At 39.9% G+C, this 22,259-nt stretch overlaps 1 protein-coding gene across 1 annotated transcript; it reads left to right on the top strand.

Annotated features, from left to right (window-relative positions):
- Nucleotides 1–735: 735 nt before the first annotated feature.
- Nucleotides 736–22,214, top strand: FUCA2 (alpha-L-fucosidase 2). Its single transcript, XM_065888838.1, has 7 exons — nucleotides 736–1,031; nucleotides 6,060–6,247; nucleotides 9,248–9,587; nucleotides 10,925–11,135; nucleotides 11,380–11,570; nucleotides 20,165–20,273; nucleotides 21,514–22,214. The coding sequence occupies exons 1-7, from the start codon at nucleotides 820–822 to the stop codon at nucleotides 21,652–21,654; spliced, it is 1,392 nt and encodes a 463-aa protein (XP_065744910.1). The 5' UTR covers nucleotides 736–819; the 3' UTR covers nucleotides 21,655–22,214.
- The last annotated feature ends 45 nt before the right edge of the window (nucleotides 22,215–22,259 follow it).

Raw genomic sequence — 22,259 nt, forward strand, 5'->3', positions numbered from 1 at the left:
CCCCGGCATGTGAGATCTTCCCAGACTAGGGCTTGTTGGCAGGCAGATTCTTAACCACTGCGCCATCAGGGAAGTCCCACCAGCAGATTTCTTAAACATTCGTTTCACTGGTTTCACCTGTCTTAGATCACTTTGTTTTCTACTGCAGTGGTTTTCAAAGTTTGATGTTCAGACCAGCAAAATCAGCATCACCTTGAACTTGGTTAGACACGCAAATTCTGGGGCTCCAACCTGCATTGCAAACTCCTGGAATTTCACCTGATACAGACTCAAGGTTGACAGCCACAGTTCTAAACACACCCAGGACTCTGGGGAGTGGGAGCTGGATGTAAAATGCAGAGGCTGAGAAGGATCTGGGTTTTTCGGTGCCACCGGCCAGGGAGGGGTTGGATGACCCGGCTGAGGTTCCCGCCTTGGGATCCAGATCCACGGTTCCACCCAGGCTGGTCTCTAGCGTCTTCTCCGGCGGTTTCTAGAAGGGTCCTGCCGGTTGAGGGGAGAGGTGCTCCCACAGGTCCCTGAACCAGACTCGTTTTTTCTCTCCCAAGCGGATTGACTAGGAGGCTTAGCTGAGCAGCCTCAGGGCTGGCTTTGGGGTAATACTGGCGTCCTTAGTTTTGCAAGTGAGCGATGCGGGCCTCCTGTGGTCGTTCTGTTCCGGCGCCGGGACCGCGGCCCCTCCCATCCCAGAGAGGAGGGTGCCTTTCCCCTAGGACAGCTTGGTCAGGTGACCTTGGCGGCTCTTACTCAGCCAGGGACCCGGAAGGACGAGGGATCAGGAGGCCGCGGGCGTGCGGGCAGGACGGCGGGCGCGGGGCCATGAGGTCCCCGAAGCTGCCTGGGCTCGTACTCTCGCTGCTGCTGCTGCTGCTGCCGCCGCCGGGTCCAGTTGGCGGCGCCGCGCGCTTCGATCCCACCTGGGAGTCCCTGGATGCACGCCAGCTGCCCGCCTGGTTCGACCAGGCCAAGTTCGGCATCTTCATCCACTGGGGCGTGTTCTCCGTGCCCAGTTTCGGGAGCGAATGGTTCTGGTGAGCGCACCTCCCTCCGTCTCCTCTGAGCCCGCTTTGCACCCCACTGGCCTCCAGCCACGACCCAGATCCCAGCCTATGCCGGTTTGTTTTGCCCCCTAGTCAGTTTCACCTCCCGCTGTTTTAGCGGCGTTTAGCATTTCCGGGTGTTAAATGAATAATTTACTGTGTAAGTGGCTCGTGCTGGGTGAACACTGAATTTTTCTTCCGTGTGACTGCAAGAGTTGTCAGACAACTGATGTGACTGGCTTCTCAGCGTCTTGATAGCTGCACTTATCAAGCTGTAGTTATCACTCTGTAGCCACCGAATGACTAAGACAGCGGGAAAGTAATCGACTGTGTGGGGTCATATTGTGAAGCGTGAGCCTAAACCGCCGTCCTTGTCCTTAGAGAATCAGACACCTTGTCCCGTCGCTGTTCTGCTGCTACCTGTCAATTTTTAGTTTTTCTGCCATGAAGTATGGTTTAAACATAAATTCATGGGTATGTGAGACTTTTGTTCCTTTGGGCATTCACTGGCTCTTTAATGTTAAAATGTTACCACGTGTGGCTCAAGAAACAAACAAAAAGTTCTAGAATGTTTACCCTAAAAAACCCCAATTATTAATAGACTGCTATGTGGAAAGTGCTGCACAAAAAATTGCTCTGTAGATTTTACCTTGAGATCTATGTAAAAATGTGCATGTAATCCCTTACAACTTGGAAGTGTCTCACATACTTTCCTGATTAAATACCTCAGGTATTTTAAGTTCTTCAAGATAGAAATGATATATATATATATATATATATATATATATAGTATACATATATAATATATTCCTAGTGAAATAAGAAAATAAACAATGAGTATTTAAACCTGCTTTATACTATATACATAGTGTACAACAAAGTTAATATATACAATATATGTTAGATACGTCAACTGAAAAAAAATACCCTATGTGAGAGTTGTGAATTAAGTTTTATTTGGGGCAAAATGAGGACTGAAGCTTGGGAGACAGCCTCTCAGAGAGCTCTGAGGAGCTGCTCTGAAGAGGTTGGGGGGAGAGATCAGTATATATGTGACTCTGGCGAAGGCGGATACGTGCAATCAAGCACACATTTTGGCAGAAGGTTACCGCTAGTCACGAGGAGCAGATGTCTCCCTTATGATTTTAGTGCTTTTCTAGATATGAGAAGATGCAAGAATTTGGGCTCATAAAATCTCCTGAAAATATCTAATTATCTGAAGGCCTGTTCTGCCAGTTTTTCCCAGAGCACAGAGTGCCTCATTCCTGATCTCCACCCTGAACTCCTCCCAGGGTGTGATGAAGGTCAGTGACTTCAGTGGCTAGTGACTTCATTCTTATAGAACCAGACGGCAAGTGACAATTTCTAGTTGGCAGATACAATACAGAGTATAAACTATATATTGTATTAACGTTACACTATAAACATTGTACCACTTTCTATAAAGAGACTTTCTGCAACCAGTAACTCTTCTTATTCAGTTAGGCCAGTTGATGTAAAAGAACTGCATAAACTATGGAGTACTATTCATATACTCTTTTGGAATCAACTTCAAAACCAAGGGACTCTTTCTTCCCATAACTTGTATTACCAAATATATTTGCTTCAGGATGTTATAAATCTTTCTTTGCAAGTTTTGTGCTGTGAGGCATTTTGAGTTTAGTTTTGAAATGTTTCAGATTAGCAAGGTACATCAATTAACAGATTTTTTTCCTCTTAAGATATAATAAATTATACTTTAATTTGCCATTTTGTTCAACTGGGAAGATTAGGTACATATACATTTGGTGCTGGGAGAGGATTTGATGTTTGTTAATTGAAACTAGTGCTCTGTGCAAAACAGCTAGTTTTGAGTCATCTTATTCTTTGTAATGGTTAACTTTTTATTTTCTACAAATGAACACAAAGTTGTTTGTTTTGACCTAGGACAATAAAGATAATTCTCATACAAAACAGAGTATATTTTTGACGGTCTGGAAGTGCAATAACCCTGTGGAAGATTCTTTAATTATCTATAGTTTCCCTTTGTGTCCCCTCTAAATCTCTGCTCCCCACCCCAATTTGACCTGGAGCCATCAACAGTAGAGATGGGTATATCTGACTGTCCTTAATGGCAGTTCGAAACCAAATATAAATTATGGGCTGTTTACTGTAAGTGCCTCTTCTCATCTCTATTAGTATGAAATTTGAGAAGTGACTCTAGACTATAATAGAGAATGCAAGTTCAAATTAGATGTGTTAGGAAAAAATAGAAATCTCTTATCTTTTAACTTTCTGACTGTCCCAGTTTCTCTTTTGTAGTTCAATTTAAAAGGTAAAAATGCATCATGGATCAATTAGGATACTTTCACTTCAAGGTATAGAAAACCCAAATAAAAGGTTTAATAATAGGGGTTTGTTACTCTACATAATGAGAAATTTAGAGGTAGTTGGCTCATTGATGAAATCAAAGACCTAAGCTTTCTGTCACCCTCAGCCTGTTGACTTGTCCTGTCATGGTCACATGATGGTGGACAGGCATCACTTCATACAACCTTGTCCGAAGGCAAGTTGTATCTCTTTCTATTAGAGAGGAAACCGTTCCCAGACTCTCCCAAGTTGGCTTCCCCTGAAGTTCCATTGGTCAGCATGGGTCAGGTGTCCATGTGGTAGGTGTGATGGAAACTGGGAAAATATGTATCTGACTCTTGGGCAGGTAAAGAATAGTGCCTGTGACACATTATGTCCTTCAGTGAAGGCTTCTCAGTGGGATGAACCTCCTGATCATCTTTGGGGATGTAATGCTGATTATGGATTTACTCATCCCTTAGAAACACTCTTATGAAAGGAGTGGTGGAAGGAAGAGTAGAAGATGGGTCAGGGATGGGGCCTGCATCTATTTCATGAGCATAATATTACTGCCATGTTTATCTAAAAATTATGTTTTCAATGTTGTTTTCCTCCTGAAGCTTTGCTTAGGCAGTTTAGGCCCCATTGCTCAGAAACCATGCATATAACCTGTAATCCTTGAAGGCTGAGTCAATATATTAAAATAACAGCATCTTCTTAATTTTACTGTCATCTCCTCCCCCACTTGTTCTCTGCTAGTGAATATAATACATTTGTGTTACGCTTTATGTGCTGTGTCTTCTTTTGAAGCCTTCATCACTTATGTTACAAAGGACTAACTGTGTAAAGATACTACATGTTGCAATTTAAAAGTGAAGAATTAAGAGCAAATGGGTGGCTGTGTTGTCTAGAATGTTCAGGTTGATGAGCTGGAGTTCACAGAGGGGTAGATGGAAAACTATGGAAGTTTACATAAGCTTTCTTTAAGGTGAAGTCAAACTAAATGGGGAAGTGAGGAAGAGAATCTTGGTGATATGTGAGTAAGGGGGATTTAGTAAAGGGAGCTGGGGCAGTTACAGGTGACCCTTGAACGACACAGGTTTGGTCCACTTTTATGTGGATTTTCTTCAATAAATATACACTTGGCCCTCTATATTCGAGGATTTCACATCTCTGGATTCAACCAACCTCAGATGGAAATTTTCATCCACAGTTGCTTGAATCCACAGATGCCAAAACTGGATACGGAGGGCTGACTGTATTGGCTGACTGGGTTGGCCAAAAAGTTCCTTCAGTTTTTAAGTAAAAATAAAAGACACATTTTTCATTTTTACCAAGAACTTTATCGAACAGCATATTCACTGTTTTGTTCCACTACCTTTTGCCATTTTCCAGGCAACTTCATAATTCCATCTTCCCAAAACTTTTTATCTTTTTGAGCAAAGAACTGTTCCAGGTGCCTTTTACAGTCTTCCAGGGAATCGAAATTTTTTCCATTAAGAGAATTTTGTAAAGACTGAAATAAATGGAAATCTGAAGGTGCAATGTCTGGTGAATATGGCGGATGAATCAGAACTTCCCAGCCAAGCCATAACAGTTTTTGCCTGGTCATTAAAGAAACGTGTAGTCTTGCGTTATCCTGATGGAAGATTATGCGTTTTCTGTTGACTAATTCCAGACGCTTTTCGTAGAGTGCCGCTTTCAGTTGGTCTAATTGGGAGCAGTACTTGTTAGAATTAATCGTTTGGTGTTCTGGAAGGAGTTCATAATAGAGGACTCCCTTCCAATTCCACCATATATACAGCATCACCTTCTTCAGATGAAGACTGGCCTTTGGTGTGGTTAGTGGTGGTTCATTCGCTTGCCCCACGATCTCTTCCATTCCACATCATTGTACAGTATCCACTTTTCATTGCCCATCACAATTTGTTTTAAAAACGGAACATTTTCTTAATGTTTAAGTAGAGAATTGCATGCGGAAATATGGTCAAGAAGGCTTTTTTCGCTTAACTTATGTGGTACCCGAACATCAAAGTGATGAACATAACCAAGTGCAAATGATTTTCAATGCTTGATTTGGATATTTTGAGTATGTCAGCTATCTCCCGCGTGGTATAATGTTGATTGTTCTCAATTAATGTCTCGATTTGATCACTATCAACTTCAACTGGTCTACCTGAGAGTGGATCATCATCCAGTGAGAAATCTCCAGCATGAAACTTCGAAAACCACTTTTGATACATTCAACCAGTCACAGCACCTTCTCCATACACTGCACACATCTTTTTTTGTGTTTCAGTCATTTTTTTACCTTTCTTGAAATAATAAAACATAATATACCGAAAATGTTGCTTTTTTCTTCCATCTTTAATATTAAAATGTCTACACAAAAATTCACCAATTTTGATAAATTTTTTTTAAATGCACGCTGATATGACAGCTGTCACAATACAATCTACTTGTTTTGAATGAAGTTAAAGACAAGTGGTACTAGAGCCATCTTACAGAAGAAAACAAACGAACTTTTGGCCAACCCAATACTATGCCATTTTATATAAGGGACTTGAGCACCCACAGATCTGGGTATCTGCTGAGGCTCCTGGGACTAATCCCCTATGGATACTAAGGGATAACTATATCTCAGATGTTTATGTGAATGCTGCTTATATGCTATTTCCTTCATCCCCTTAGGTGGTATTGGCAAAAGGAAAAGTTACCAAGTTATGTGGACTTTATGAAAAATAATTACCCTCCTGATTTCACATATGCAGATTTTGGACCACTGTTTACAGCAAAATTTTTTGATGCAAACCAGTGGGCAGATATCTTACAGGCTTCTGGTGCCAAATATGTTGTCTTAACTTCCAAACATCATGAAGGTAAGTACAACATTTGCAAAAACTCACAGTGGTTATGAAATGTAAAATAGTTCTTTTGGACCAAGAAACTAAAGCAAGGTCATCCACATGAAATCAGAGTTTTCTCTTAGGAGCAATCATAAGTGGCTATTGACATTTGCTTGCAACTTAAGAGACCATGTGTTCCACCCAGTTAAGAAGCATTATGTATGCAGAAAGATCATACCCTCCACATGACAGAGAAAAAATGGAAACTGATCACATTTTGTTATATGCATATTTAACAATTTCCAAGTAATCCAAGATTTGATTTGAAGCTATTTGAAATGGGAAGTGGGTTGCAGGTCAAAGTTTACACTTGGAATTGCATTCTTCCTTTCTTTCCACCTTTGTAATGCATTCTGGGAAGGCACCCAGGGGATTATTTTGCTGTAGTTTTGCATCATGACCGACACACAAGGTTGTGCTTTTGGCCAACTCTTATATGGCCCAATTGAGGACAGTTTGCTAGTGATGAAAATGACGCAGGTCACCTGGAAGGAACAGGATTATGGAGCTGTAGTGGTGCCCAGAAATGTCAGAGATGGTGGAGGAGTATGTACAGGAAACACAGTGGTTGTATTAGGGTTCTTCAGAGAAACAGAACTAATCAGCAGTATAATATATAGAAAGAGGTTTATCATAAGAAATTGACTCATGCAACTATGGAGGCTGAGAAGTCTAGACCCAAGAGAGCCAGTTGTATTGTTCCAGTCTGAGTTCAAAGGCCTGAGAACCAGGAGAGTGGATGATTTAGGTTCCTGTCCAAGTATGAGTGCAAAGGCAGGAGAAGACTGATGTCTCAGCTCAACGACATGCAGAGAAAAGAATTCTTTCTTAATCAGCCTCTTATGCTGTTTAGGCAGGCCTTCAGTGGATTAGATGAGGCCCACCCACTGGGGGAGGGCAATCTGCTTTACTCAATCTACCTATTCAAATGTTAATTTCATCTAGAAACACCCAGGAACATATCCCGAATGTTTAACCAAATATCTGGGCACCCAGTGGCCCAATCACGTTGACACATAAAATTACCATCATAGTGATCTTCCACTAATAGGATAGATTCCACCCATTACCATTCCAGTATCTTATAAGATCAAGGAAGCATCAGCAAATTATTATTGTTCCAACAGCATGTTAATAATTAGACAATTTGTTTGCATAACCATCTTTGCCTTGGAATAAAAAATTTTGCCTCATTATTTGCCCAGGTGTGGGTAGGGGATTAGAAGGGAAGAACCAAAACCCCAAATAAGGAATTATCTTAGAATATTTTTCCCATTGGCCACATTCTAGTGGCTTAATGATTTTCTCCTATAGAGGTTTCTCAGGCTGAGATGGATATTTATAAAGCGTATTTGCTTGTGAACATGTTGATTTCCTGATGCCTAGGAACTTCTCCAAGCTGTATGGCACAAGGTATTACATAGTGAGCTTATTTAAAAACAAAACAAAACAATCTTAATCACATTGTGAGGACAGATGATGTAGCCCACACTTATTAACTCTCTAGGACTCATATTGTTGGAAGTTTTCATGCTTATGGGAGAGACCCTGCTGAGCCTGGCTAGGCGGGAAGACCACTGTGTGAGCTTCTGGTGGTGCTACTGAACCGAATACCCATGTGGTTTTAGCACCGCCTGACATTAGGGTCTGTCAAGTTGAAACATTTTGAATAAGACTTTAAGTATCATCAGCAATGCTTTGAAGTTTACCACAAACATCTTTAGAACCAGTGTGAGCTCTTTTAAAAGTTTCTTCAAAATGAATCCAGAGTGTGTCCATCTTAGTCTTGTCCTAATTTACAAGAGTAGTGTTGCACCAAAGCACCTTACTTATGTCTGTTCTCAAAGATTCTTTCAGATTTTAGTGGGACAGCAACAATGTATTTATGTTCCTAGGTGCCAACTAAACATTTTGAGGCTTTTTAAGTTATTTCTTAAGTATTTCAGTTTATATAGGGCTTCTATGGTTTTTATATAGAACAACCAGCAATCTAAATGCAAATTCCTTTTAAAATATGAATTATTTCAAAGTGCTTATGTAAAGGCAGACATTCTTCTTACCTATTTAGTTGGTAGGTAATTCACTTTTAGGTAATTTAAAGCACGACATCCAAGCTTATGATTTTAGAGTAGGATGAGATTACAAATGGTGGGTACATTGCAAAGTACAGAACTACTGGGGACTAGTACCCCACCCCACCTTGATAAAATGAATAATGAGGGTAAAGGAGACTTACTACTATACATGGACACCAGTGTTCTAAGAATCATACTATAATAAAATAAATAATCCTAAAACCAGGGAATATACTTTAATTTTTGGTTTAGAAGACAAATAAGAATCTTGCAGGAGTGCATCTCAGGAACTTCACCGTAAGCAGTAATAGTCATTGTTTAGCATGGTGCATATGGAAGATGTTCCTGTCTTAGCTGTGATCGCTAATGTTGATTGCTGATTTTGTGCTAGACCCTGTGCTAGCCATTGGCTGAGGATATAGCAGGGAACACTGCAGACATGATGCTGTCCCTCAAGGAGCTTATAGTCTAAGAGGGAGAATACAGGAGATAGATCAGACTATACAGACTTTATGGGGAACCCTGAGAGTTGCTTTTAAAAATCTTGGTTCTACTTTGTTTAAGTTCTCATTTGTTTCTCGTATGAAAGCAAAATGTATACTATGGAAAAAAATTGCCATAAAGCAGTTGTTTGTAGAAACAGTGATTTATATATTACGTGTACTGCCTATGTGATCTGAAAGCTTTCTTTTTGTTTTTTTTGGCTGCACTGCGTAGCCTGTGGGATCTTAGTTCCCCAACCAGGGGTCGAACCCATGCCCTTGGCAGTGAAAGCTCAGAGTCCTAACCACTGGACCGCCAGGGAATTCCCCCTATGTAATTTGTTTTGGTGTTTGTATATGTGGAAATTTACTAAAACAATTGATATGCTTACAAGCTTTTTAATATAATGTTTCAGGCTTCACCTTGTGGGGCTCAGAGCGTTCGTGGAACTGGAATGCTGTAGATGAGGGGCCGAAGAGGGACATTGTCAAGGAACTTGCAGTAGCCGTTAGGACCAGGACTGACCTGCGCTTTGGACTGTACTATTCCCTTTTTGAATGGTTTCATCCGCTCTTCCTTGAGGATGAATCCAGCTCATTCCAGAAACAACAATATCCACTGTCTAAGATGCTGCCCGAGCTCTACGAGTTAGTGAACCAGTATCAGCCTGAGGTCCTGTGGTCAGACGGTGATGGAGGGGCCCCAGATACCTACTGGAACAGCACAGTCTTCCTAGCATGGTTGTACAATGAGAGGTGTGTGTGTTATTAGATTGCTGTTGTGACCTTAAACATTCCTAATACATGTATAAAATTTTAATTCCCTTGCTTCTTGAAATATGTCCTTTCAGGCTCATTTGTGGCATGGGGGAGGAAATCATTATAAACAATGCTCATTAGATATATCAATATTTACTCAGAATAATCAAGAGTTACAAATCAGGAGTCAAATACAACTCAATAGTCTGATTTTGAAATCAGACTAAACATCACAGGATCAAGAACTTTGAAGACATTAATTTTGTGGGTCCTCATTTTCATCTTCTATTCTGGGACAACTCTATTTATTCATCACTGTTTCTGATGATGTGCTTTTCAATTCCTCTAATTGCTTCTTTTCATCCTCATACATTTGATAATCTTTGCTGCTCAGACAATGTTACCCTTGTCTGTCTCCTCTTTTCCCTCATCGTCAGCATTTCACCTCTTCCTGTTCTCTCCTCTTGCTTTCTGGCATGTTCCAAGCTACCCCATTAGAACAGGAAGTTCTGACTGAGCTCCTTTATAAGGCTTACACTATATGGAGCAAAGTTATATTTGTAACTAGAAAGTACTTGGTATCATGCTAGGAGGTCAGGGAGTGTCCTGCTTGTGTTCTCTGGGCCCACAAAGGGCACACATACAAATACTCTGGAGAGCTCTTGATATGTAACTGCAGTTTCTCTAGGTACTCCTTCCAAAAGGAAATATGGGGAACCCTCCACTTCAATTTGTGAACCAAACGATCCCCTCTAAGTGGAGAAGTGCAGGAGGTACCAACTGCTACGATGAATAATGTAGCGGGGATATTTCATGCTACAGTGAATTCCATGATAACAGTCAACTTTCCTGAGGTTTTTCAATATTAGGCACAGTTGCAAGAGAAAGAAAGCCTAGAATATATGTAGGAGATTATTCAGTAATAGATGAGAAGAATGTCTTGACTGTAAATTCAATTTTAGCTACCATTCACAATATGGGGGCAGGGAGGAGAACCTTCAAATAATAGTAAAATACTCTTATAAGTGCTATGTGTGCTGGGCACTGGGCTATGTGTTTTACATAAATTAGTTCTGTTCTAATAATAGATGAGGAAATTGATTATTCAGAAGAGTTAGGTAACGTGCTGTGGGACAGCGAACTTAGAAAGTGACAGGCCAGGACTACAATCTCCCCAGGTCTCTTTGACTTCAAAATCATAAGCTTTGTATTATATTCCACTACGGTTATTTTCCAGGAGTGAATTTCAGTCAGAACTCTTTTCAGTGACACTGCTTTTGTGTAAAAACTTTTTACTTTTTGTTTTAAAAAAAAAATCATCCTTTTCATTTCAGCCCAGTTCGGGACACAGTGGTCACCAATGACCGTTGGGGAGCTGGTAGCATCTGTAAGCACGGCGGCTACTATACTTGCAGTGATCGTTATAACCCAGGACATCTTTTGCCACATAAATGGGAAAACTGCATGACAATAGACCAGTTTTCCTGGGGCTATAGGAGGAATGGTGGAATCTCTGACTATCTTACAATTGAAGAATTGGTGAAGGTACAGTAAAATGTCTGGTGACCATTATGGTAACACTTGTAATAGTGTAGGTGTATGAGAATTATTTTTTCTAAATTGTATAGCTCAATGGTCTATAACACAGGACATTACTCTTTTTTCTATGTGTGTTCTCCTAGATAGTGACTATATATATATGTCTAAGTCCATAAATACCACATGTTAACACATTCAGGATGGAATTATTTTCTTTCTCTAAGAACTATATTTATTCTTAATTTTTTAGCAACTTGTAGAAACAGTTTCATGTGGAGGAAATCTTTTGATGAATATTGGGCCCACAAAAGATGGCACCATTTCTGCAATTTTTGAGGAGCGATTAAGGCAAATGGGGACCTGGCTAAAAGTCAATGGAGAAGCCATCTATGACACCCATGCTTGGAGATCCCAGAATGACACTGTCACCCCAGATGTATGGTAAGTACTATTAGATAGAGGAAGGCATTTAACATTTCTCAGAGGTAAAGAGAAAAGTAAAATAAAAAAGGAAATGGGATGAATGCCCACCTACACAAAACACTTTCTTTACTTACTCTACAAGAAATTAGCATATTTTAAAACACATTATTTATCAAATTGAGCTGAAATCATCTCTAGATTCCTCCAAACAGTGGACAGATTTCAGGGAAAAATATTCAGCTCTTACAAAAATTGTAGGCCATTCAGAAAAATGAAAAAAAAAATGCTGAGTGGTTAATCCAAAAGAGACTTCAGGTTTAGTCAGGTAAATTCTAACTTTTGCAGGTGTTACATCACATCAAATTAGCAGGAGGTGCGGAAGGGCAGAAAAAATATTTAAAATCTGCAAAAATAACAGCATTATTTAAATTGATTAAAAATCTTGTACCTTGTTCCTATTCTAATAAATCTAAACCTGAAGTTTCTTTAAAATTATCTTAACTGGCTAACTTTTCTTTTAACTAGTAGCTCCTATAAAAGCCTTGCCACAGGTTCTGAGCTTTGGAAAGTTCTATGGGCCAATGAGTCAGACTCTGCAAATACGGTGGTTTCTGATGTGCGGTCTTAACATATATAAATAAGAGTAGTATTAGTGAAGCTCTAAAAATTCACCTTGTGTTGCCACCAAAGCGAGTACAGCCTGATCAAGTATATATCAAAAGATTAGACTAAATAATCTTCCTTGAACTTATGACTTAAAACAAATTGTCAGTTCATTGAAGAAAACCAAGTAAGGCAGTCTACACAGAAGCAATTGACTATAGAATTTTAGAATGCCGGGTCTGGGAGAAGCCACAATAAGAACTCAGAACCAATCTTTCATTTTACAGAGGCTAGTTTAAATTGGGTTTTAGAATTTGCTTCTGTTTGTATTTGACTATGAGGGTGTCTGATCTGTGATTTGACAATGGTTAACCATTATTCCATTACATTTTCTTTCAATAAGTAAAGATAAAAGCCAAACTACTTATTAGCAAAACCTATAAAGCCGTAGCCTGGCTCCACTGCACCGAGCCCAGTGGCCTGCTATCCCTGCCTCACCAGAGGAGCTCTCCCCCCGCAGGTTCATCGTGTGTGCTTCCCCTCCTTGCTGCATCTTTAGATAACTATCTAGACTCCCAGGGCTATCCTTGAAATCCTTTGACATTTTAGCCCTGGCTCACTGTTACTGTCCCCAGAACTACTCTTCACATAATTCTTAGTGATTTTAATGTCAATATTCACAGCTCTTCTAATCTGCTGGCCCCTCAGTTCCGGTACCTCCTCCCTTCTAGGGATCCTTTCCCCTTCTGTTAGTCGTACCTTAGACCTTGTATTTCCAATAACTGTACTCCTTCTATGCTCTCAGTCTGAAGCATTCCATTGTCTAACTCCCACCTCTTATATTTTAGCTCACTTCAGCTTCCAAAGGGATCTGCCGCCTTTAATTCTGTCACGTTTTCTCTTCCTCCTGCCTCAACCCTCTCATGTCTTTTCTTTTTCCTTATCCAGGTCAGATTCTATGCATCACTCCAGTGCATCCACCCTCAACTCCTTAACTCTCTCTCCCTCTGTCGTACTCATTAAAACTCAGCTTTGATTAAACTCAGCTCTACTTATTCCATATCTACCCCTGTGTAGCTAAATGTGACTAGAAATACACACACACACACACACACACACATAATGTCAAATGCTCTCGCTTTTGGCTTTAAAGCAAACCCATGTATCCTGGATCCCATCCCAGGTTATCCACTCAAGGATATTGTTCTAGCAATTCTCCCCGTTTGCTCCTCATCTTCAATTTCCCCTCTTTGTTAGATCCTTTCCTATCAGCATAAAAACCTGTTTTGTTTTTTTTCATCTTGAACTCTTTCCATCCTACTTAGATCTCCAGCTACTTTCCCATTTCTCTACTTTCCTTTATAGTAGAACATCTTGAAAGAATGTTTTTTACTTGCTATCTCCAGTTTCTTGCTCCAGTTTTCCTCTTTTTTAAAAAAAATTTATTTATTTATTTATGTATATTTTTGGCTGTGTTGGGTCTTCGTTGCTGCACGAGGATTTCTCTAGTTGCGGTGAATGGGGGCTACTCTTCGCTGCAGTGCGCAGGCTTCTCATTGCAGTGCTTCTCCTGTTGCGGAGCACAGGCTCTAGGCACGCGGGCTTCAGTAGTTGTGGCGCACAGGCTCTAGAGTGCAGGCTCAGTAGTTGTGGCGCACAGACTTAGTTGCTCCACTGCACATGGGATCTTCCTGGACCAGGGCTTGAACCCTTGTCCCCTGCATTGGCAGGACGACTCCCAACCACTGCACCACCAGGTAAGCCCTCCAGTTTTCCTCTTAACCTCACTCTGGTCAGACTTGCACCCCACACTCTATAAAATCACTGTTATCCAGGTCCACAGGAACCTCTCCCTCACTGGGTCAGTCGCGGTCCCTATCATCTGAGCTTACTGTCAGCATTTGCCCCAGGTGATGGCTGTCTCTGTCTTCACTGTGCCTGTTGGCCATTCCTTCTTAGTCTCCTTTGCTGGTTCCACCTCAAGTCCCCGACCACTAAACCTTGAAGTGCCCTGAGGCTCAGCCCTTGGACTTCTACTCTTTATCTTAATTCCCCAGGTGATCTCATCTATTTTCAGGGCTTTAAATGCCATACTGATGACCTCTGCAGTGGAATCATCTTTTTTAAACTCCAGAATCATATATTCAACTTCCTAGTCAGTGTCTCCACTTAAAAATAAAGCATCTTAAACCTGTTGTGTCCAAAACTTAGGTCCTTAAAATTTTGCTCTAAATTAGTTCCACCCACAGTCTCCCCCATCTCAGTTAATGGCAGCTTCATGCTTTTAGGTGCTTGTCAGGCCCAAAACCTTAGAGTCCTTAACTTCCCTTTCTTTTACATCCCACAGCCAATCCATCAGTAAATTCATCATATCTTTGAAATATATCTGGAATCTGACCACTTCTCATCCTGTCTGTGGCAACCCTCTTCCCGTTAGTCTCCATCGTTTCCCCCCTGGATTATTTCAGTAGCTTCTTGTCTGATCTATTCCCATCTGTGCTCCTTTAATCTATCTGCTACAAAACCTTTTAAATAATAAGTCAGGTTATGACACTCCCATGCTCAAATTCTTCCAGCGGCTTCCAGTCTTAGAGAAAAATTCAAGACTTACAAAGGCTTATAAGGTCCTATAAAAATGAGCACCTTGTCTCTGTGATCTCACTGGCTATCATGCTATCCTTCACTTCCTCTCCTTCAGTCACTCTGCCCTCCTTGCTGTTCTATCAACAGGCCAAGCATACTGCTGCATTGGGACTCTGTGCTTGCTGTTCTCTTCCTCTGCTCACGTGGTTCCCCCTCACATCCTTCAGGTCTCCTCAATGCCACCTCCTCAAAGAGGTCTTCCTTGACTATTCTATTTATTTTTATTTTTTTGCATGTAGACTTTCTTCTTTATTGCTGTACACCCAGAACTTAAAAGAGTTCCAGGTATATTGTAGTCACAGATAATTTTTGAATAAATGAACACATTTTAAAATTTAGGGGTCAGGTAATTTCCAGCAATGCCATTGGTTTAAGAAATTAAAACTGCTTCAGATTACCAAATGTGAGAGTGATTATGATTTCTAACATGGCTCAAAATAATTTTTAAAAATTTGAAGTTTGTCTCCAAATCAGTAAGGAATCAGTCTAGAGAATCAGAAGGTCTATGATTTTTTCTGTTTTCTTCATCACTGATTTACCTTGAGAACAAGTTGTCTATTCCTTTTAACAAAGTAAGTATGGTGAAGATTTAAATTAATGTGACAGAATGTACAGATATTTAATTTGAGGTTAGTATAAACACAGAGGAGCCAAAGGATCCCCTAACAATCCTCTGATCTTTTTTCTTTTCTAACATTTTTATTGGAGTATAATTGCTTTACAATGGTGTGTTAGTTTCTGCTTTATAACTAAGTGAATCAGTTATACATATCTGATACATATGTATCAGATATGTATATGTATATGTACAAATCCCCATATCTCTTCCCTCTTGTATCTCCCTCCCTCCCACCCTCCCTATCCCACCCCTCTAGGTGGTCACAAAGCACAGAGCTGATCTCCCTGTGCTATGCGGCTGCTTCCCAGTAGCTATGGATTTTACATTTGGTAGTGTATATATGTCCATGCCACTCTCTCACTTTGTCACAGCTGACCCTTCCCCCTCCCTGTGTCCTCAAATCCATTCTCTAGTAGATCTGCGTCTTTATTCCCGTCTTGCCCCTAGGTTCTTCATGACCTTTTTTTTTAAGATTCCATATATATGTGTTAGCATACGGTATTTTTCTCTTTCTGACTTACTTCACTCTGTATGACAGTCTCTAGTTCCATCCACCTCACTACAAATAACTCAATTTCATTTCTTTCTATGGCTGATTAATATTCCATTGTATATATATGTCACATCTTCTTTATCCATTCATCTGTCGATGGACACTTAGGTTGCTTCCATGTCCTGGCTATTGTAAATAGAGCTGCAATGAACATTGTGGTACATGACTCTTTTTGAATTATGGTTTTCTCAGGGTATATGCCCAGTAGTGGGATTGCTGGGTCGTATGGTAGTTCTATTTGTAGTTTTTTAAGGAACCTCCATACTGTTCTCCATAGTGGCTGTATCCATTTACATTCCCACCAACAGTGTATGAGGGTTCCCTTTTCTCCACACCCTCTCCAGTATTTATTGTTTGTAGATTTTTTGATGATGGCCTTTCTGACTGGTGTGAGTTGACATTGTATGGTAGTTTTGATTTGCATTTCTCTAATGATTAATGATGTTGAGCATTCTTTCATGTGTTTGTTGGCAATCTGTATATCTTCTTTGGAGAAATGTCTATTTAGGTCTTCTGCCCATTTTTGGATTGGGTTGTTTGTTTTTTTTGATATTGAGCTGCATGAGCTGCTTGTAAATTCTGGAGATCAATCCTTTGTCAGTTTCTTCATTTGCAAATATTTTCTTCCATTCTGAGGGTTGTCTTTTCGTCTTGTTTATGGTTTCCTTTGCTGTGCAAAAGCTTTGAAGTTTTAGGTCCCATTTGTTTATTTTTGTTTTTATTTCCCTTTCTCTGGGAGGTGGGTCAAAAAGGATCTTGCTGTGATTTATGTCATAGAGTGTTCTGCCTATGTTTTCATCGAAGAGTTTGATAGTGTCTGGCCTTACATTTAGGTCTTTAATCCCTTTGAGTTTATTTTTGTGTATGGTGTTAGGGAGTGTTCTAATTTCATTCTTTTACATGTAGCTGTCCAGTTTTCCCAGCACCACTTATTGAAGAGGCTGCCTTTTCTCCATTGTATATTCTTGCCTCCTTTATCAAAGATAAGGTGACCATATGTGCGTGGGTTTATCTCTGGGCTTTCAATCCTGCTCCATTGATCTATATTTCTGTTTTTGTGCCAGTATCATACTGTCTTGATTACTGTAGCTTTGTAGTATAGTCTGAAGTCTGGGAGCCTGATTCCTCCAGCTCTGTTTTTCTTTCTCAAGATTGCTTTGGCTATTCGGGGTCTTTTGTGTTTCCATACAAATTGTGAAATTTTTCATTCTAGTTCTGTGAAAAATGCCAGTGGTAGTTTGATAGGGATTGCATTGAATCTGTAGATTGCTTTGGGTAGAATAGTCATTTTCACAGTGTTGATTCTTCCAATCCAAGAACATGGTATATCTCTCCATCTATTTGTATCATCTTTAATTTCTTTCATCAGTGTCTTATAATTTTCTGCATACAGGTCTTTTGTCTCCTTAGGTAGGTTTATTCCTAGGTGTTTTATTCTTTTTTTTGCAATGGTAAATGGGAGTGTTTTCTTAATTTCACTTTCAGATTTTTCATCATTAGTGTATAGGAATGCAAGAGATTTCTGTGCATTAATTTTGTATCCTGCTACTTTACCAAATTCATTGATTAGCTCTAGTAGTTTTCTGGTAGCATCTTTAGGATTCTCTATGTATAGTATCATGTCATCTGCAAACAGTGACAGCTTTACTTCTTCTTTTCCGATTTGGATGCCTTTTCTTTCTTTCTCTTCTTTGATTGCTGTGGCTAAAACTTCCAAAACTATGTTGAATAACAGTGGTGAGAGTGGGCAACCTTCTCTTGTTCCTGATTTTAGAGGAAATGTTTTCAGTTTTTCACCATTGAGGATGATGTTGGCTGTGGGTTTGTCATATATGGTCTTTATTATGTTGAGGTAAGCTCCTTCTATGCGTACTTTCTAGAGGGTCTTTATCATAAATGGGTGTTGAATTTTTCCCAAAGCTTTATCTGCATCTACTGAGATGATCATATGGTTTTTCTCCTTCAATTTGTTAATATGGTGTATCACATTGATTGATTTGTGTATATTGAAGAACCCTTGCATTCCTGGGATAAACCCCACTTGATCATGGTGTTTGATCCTTTTAATGTGCTGTTGGATTCTGTTTGCTAGTATTTTGTTGAGGATTTTTGCATCTATGTTCACCAGTGATATTGGTCTGTAGTTTTCTTTTTTGACTATTTTATTTAAAAGAACACCTAGATCCCTTTTTGCCAACGTAGTGTTGACCTAAAATAGACTGCCAGTTATTTCTCTAGCAAAAGTGGGTTTATTTGCGATCACCAAAGAATTGTAATTTGGGGTCTGCAAACATGGCAAGCCACATGCAAGTCCCTGCACAGCAAGGGAAGGAGAACTCTTTTACTGGGGGGAAAAGGAAGTTGGGAAAGCTATAGTAAATGAAGAGTCCATGGCTTTTCATTGGCTGAGTTGTTGCCAGGTAATAAGAGGAGCCTTCCTACTTCCTCTGGGCTCTGCTATTGTTGCAGGGCATGGGAGCGCCCCTCTCTGGTCTCCTGACTCTATTTTAATTGAGCTTCCTGTTTATTAATTTTCACACAGGCATGCTCTATTCTTCTTACTGGGCTTCAGTTTTCTCCATAACATTTAATCATCATCTGACATATATTTTTTTGCTCATTCTAATTTTCTCCACTACATATAAGCTCCATGAGGACAGGGACTGTGTTCAATGCTATGCCTCCAGCTCTGAAACAGTGATTACCATTTTAAGATGTCAATAAATATTTGTCAAATAATTGAGTGAAAAAATGAATGAATTCTGTTTTCTTTGTCTAGACCTTACTCTTCTTACCTTTTCCCTTTTGCTCACATTCATCCTTTAAGTCTCAGATTAAATCTCATTTTCTTGCTAATGGTATAATGTAAAAACATGCCTTTATTATAATCTTTCAACTTCCTCTTCTTTCATAGTGCTTATAAAAATTCACACTTCTATATTATTTGTGTGATTATTTGATGTCTCTCTCCCTCACTCTAGTCTAAGCTTTACAAGAACAAGAACTAAGTGTGTTTTGTTTTCTATTGTATTCTTAACACCAAGCACGGTACTGGGCCCAGCATTGACAGATACATACCTGTTGAATGAAGGAATATGAAGATTTGATCATCAGGTGGAAAGCCATCTATTCTTGCATCTTATGCTCTTTGCTCACATTCCCCCACCTGTTTCCAGCTCCATGAGAAAAGTCTGATGAAGAAGAGTAGTACTAGAAAAATCTCGGTTCCAAGAAATTCCTTTTAGCACTGGGGAAGTGGGGAAGAGAGGTGCTGTGATAACTGTGATTTATAATAAGAAATATATATTTGGTCTTTTTCTGTTTCTGGCACAGAGCTCCTAAAACTCTTGGAATTTCCTAAGCGATGAGAGCCATAAAGGTGTCTTTCGTTATGTCAGTGAGGTGATTTTGGACACTACCAAAGGATGAGGGCTGGTTGCCCATGGCCTTCAGGGAGGGGTGAAAGGGTGGAGGTTGAACCAATCATCAGTGGTCATTAATTTAATCAATAATGACTAATGAAGCCTCCATAAAAATCCCAAGGATGAGGTTTAGAGAACTTCTGGATTGGTGGAGGTACAGGGAGAATGGAGCACCTGGAGAAGGCATGGAAGCTCCCTGCCCCTTCCCACATACCTTGCCCTGTGCATCTCTTCCATCTGGCTGTTCCTGAGATATATCCTTTTATAATAGACCTGTAATACAGGAAGTAAAATGTTTCTGTAAATTCTGTGAGCTGCTCTAGAAAATTAGTTGAACTCAAGAAGGGGGTCGTAGGAAGCTCCAATCTACAGCCTGTGGGTCAGAAGCCCAGGTGACAATCTGGATTTGTGACTGGTGTCTGAATTTGGGGAGGGGGCAGTCTTGTAGGACTAAACCCTTAACCTGTAGAATCTGACACTATCTCTGGGTAGATGGTGTCAGAATTGAGTTGAATTGTAGGACACCCAGTTAGTGTCCGAGAATTGCTTGGTGGTGTGGGGAACTTCTCCCCCACTCCACACACATACACGGGAATTGGGATCAGAACACTTCTGGGTGCTTTTTATGCTACCATCAGGCTAGTTTTCCTTCACTCTATTAACAAAAACATTGGTAAATATTTACTGAATGGAAGTATCTCTGTAAAATAATTCTAGACCTGACCCATAAATAATGAGAAATATTACTATGCTTTTATTCCCTTTTAACCAGGTACACGTCCAAACCTAAAAACAAATTGGTCTATGCCATGTTTCTCAAATGGCCCACATCAGGACAGCTGTTTCTTGGTCAGCCCAAAGCTACTCTGGGGGCAACAGAGGTAAGAGGGAATTTTGTCTTTTATTGTTCCTTTAACTTGCTGACTAGAATAACCTCATGAAGACATAACTTTTAACTTCAGGGTGAGCCTTATATGTGTTCCTCTTATACCTCATAAGAGTAATTTAAAAATGGACTTCATCAATGGCAATGTTTGGCAAAAACCTTTGAAAGTTTTCTTTCATTTCCCAGAAAACCAAACCTATAAAACAGCTATATTATCTCCATGCATATCAATTAAAATATCTTCTTCACAGTCATTCTATGTTGTTCAGGCTCACTGCATGCATCCAAAATGAATCTTTTCGTAAAACTGGAGTCCAGATTCTTCCCCTGACATCCCACCCCAGAACACATCTGAATAACTATGAGATGTCATGGCCCCACCATTTCAAGTTCACAAAAAACTGGGGGAAAATTAAAGGTTAATCTCACAATTGTAACCATCAGCTCTGGCATCGAGTTCACTTTGATATATTTTATAGATTATTTTTAAGAAACTGAAAATTTTCTGGGATATGAATTGTCCAAATGCTTTTCCTTGCATCATTTTTCCATATTTCATTTCTAACACTTATGGCCAATCAGGCAGAAAAGGAGATGAGTTCAGATCTGATGTTTAATTACAGCTTAGTGTCCTGGGCATGACATTATCTTTTTGTTTTATTTATGTTCTCTTTGGCTGCCATTAATACTGTTATTTGAAAGTTCACGGGTTTTGTTTTTATATTACTCTATATGATAAGCAAAGTTTTCTGGTTCAAAATAACCACAGATATATAAAAAACTACTTATTGAAATTCACCTTATATATGACGAAGAATATAGAACAGTTACAGTAATAATTGATCACACTTAGGTACTGTTGATTAGTGGAGGTTATTGGAACATCTTGGGGGGGAATGGTGGCTGGATAAGGAAGCTGAGCCTTTCTTCAAACATTCTGTGTGAGAACTGGGCAGGCCTTAGTCGTGCAGATTGGTTTGAGAACAATTTTCTCTACCCTGACCCTATTCAATCTTTACAATTCTTCCCCAAATCCTGCACACTTTTGAGAGTAATATGGGAGCAAGACAGATGTATACACTCATTTTAAAACAGCCTGTAATCCACTAAATAAAAGTAAAAAATGAATCTTCTGTCCACGTTGCTTTTTAAGAGGTATCAACCACTCCTTCCGAATAAAGTGAGGGAGTCAGAGATACACTTGGAGACATTTGTGTGTATGTTTTTAATTTCAGGTTGAACTACTGGGACATGGACAGCCACTTCAATGGACTCCTTTGGAGCAAAATGGCATCATGGTAGAACTGCCTCAGCTAACTGTTCATCAGATGCCCTGTAAGTGGGGCTGGGCTCTAGCACTAACTAATGTGACCTGATTTGCAGTAGAGTGCTTCTTGATGCAGTTATATCTAAGACTAGAATGTATCAGGTTTCTATAATTGTAGCACACAGAGAAAGCAAATGTAAAATTGGCCCAGAATTTCCTAAATTACTCACATAACTGGTTTAACTCTCCAGTGCACTTTGCTATTGACGTCCCTTCACACTGAATTTATTTCCACGTGTGATTCAGAGGTGGGGATTTTGTTTCAGAGTAGTGAGGAATTGGTGGTGTTAAGGACTGAGTCGTGTCTTCTGCCAAATTCACATGTTGAAGCCCTAAGCCCCAATGTGATTGTATTTGGAGATTTTAAAGAAGTAACTAAGGTTAAATGAGGTCATAAGAGTGGGACCTTAATCCAATATGACTGGAGTCCTTATAAGAAGAGGAAGAGCACGGATGCAAGCATATGGAGGAAAGACCATGTAAGGATGCAGTGAGAAGGTGGCCATCTGCAAGCCAAGGACAGAGGCCTCAAGAGAAACCAAACCTGCTGACACCTTGGGCTTTCAGCCTTCAGAACTGTGAGAAAATAAATTACTGTTGTTTAAGCCATCCTATATGTGGTATTTATTATGGCAACCCTAGCCGACTAATAGA

This window comes from Phocoena phocoena, chromosome 12, assembly GCF_963924675.1.
Source record: "Phocoena phocoena chromosome 12, mPhoPho1.1, whole genome shotgun sequence".
Classification (NCBI taxonomy): domain Eukaryota; kingdom Metazoa; phylum Chordata; class Mammalia; order Artiodactyla; family Phocoenidae; genus Phocoena; species Phocoena phocoena.

Excerpts from the sequence above, each read along its gene's own strand:
- FUCA2 (XM_065888838.1), top strand. The coding sequence starts at position 820 with ATGAGGTCCCCGAAGCTGCCTGGGCTCGTACTCTCGCTGCTGCTGCTG. Across the intron at positions 1,032-6,059 it reads TTCGGGAGCGAATGGTTCTG|GTGGTATTGGCAAAAGGAAA; the intron begins GTGAGCGCACCT and ends TCATCCCCTTAG. Across the intron at positions 9,588-10,924 it reads GCATGGTTGTACAATGAGAG|CCCAGTTCGGGACACAGTGG; the intron begins GTGTGTGTGTTA and ends TTTTCATTTCAG.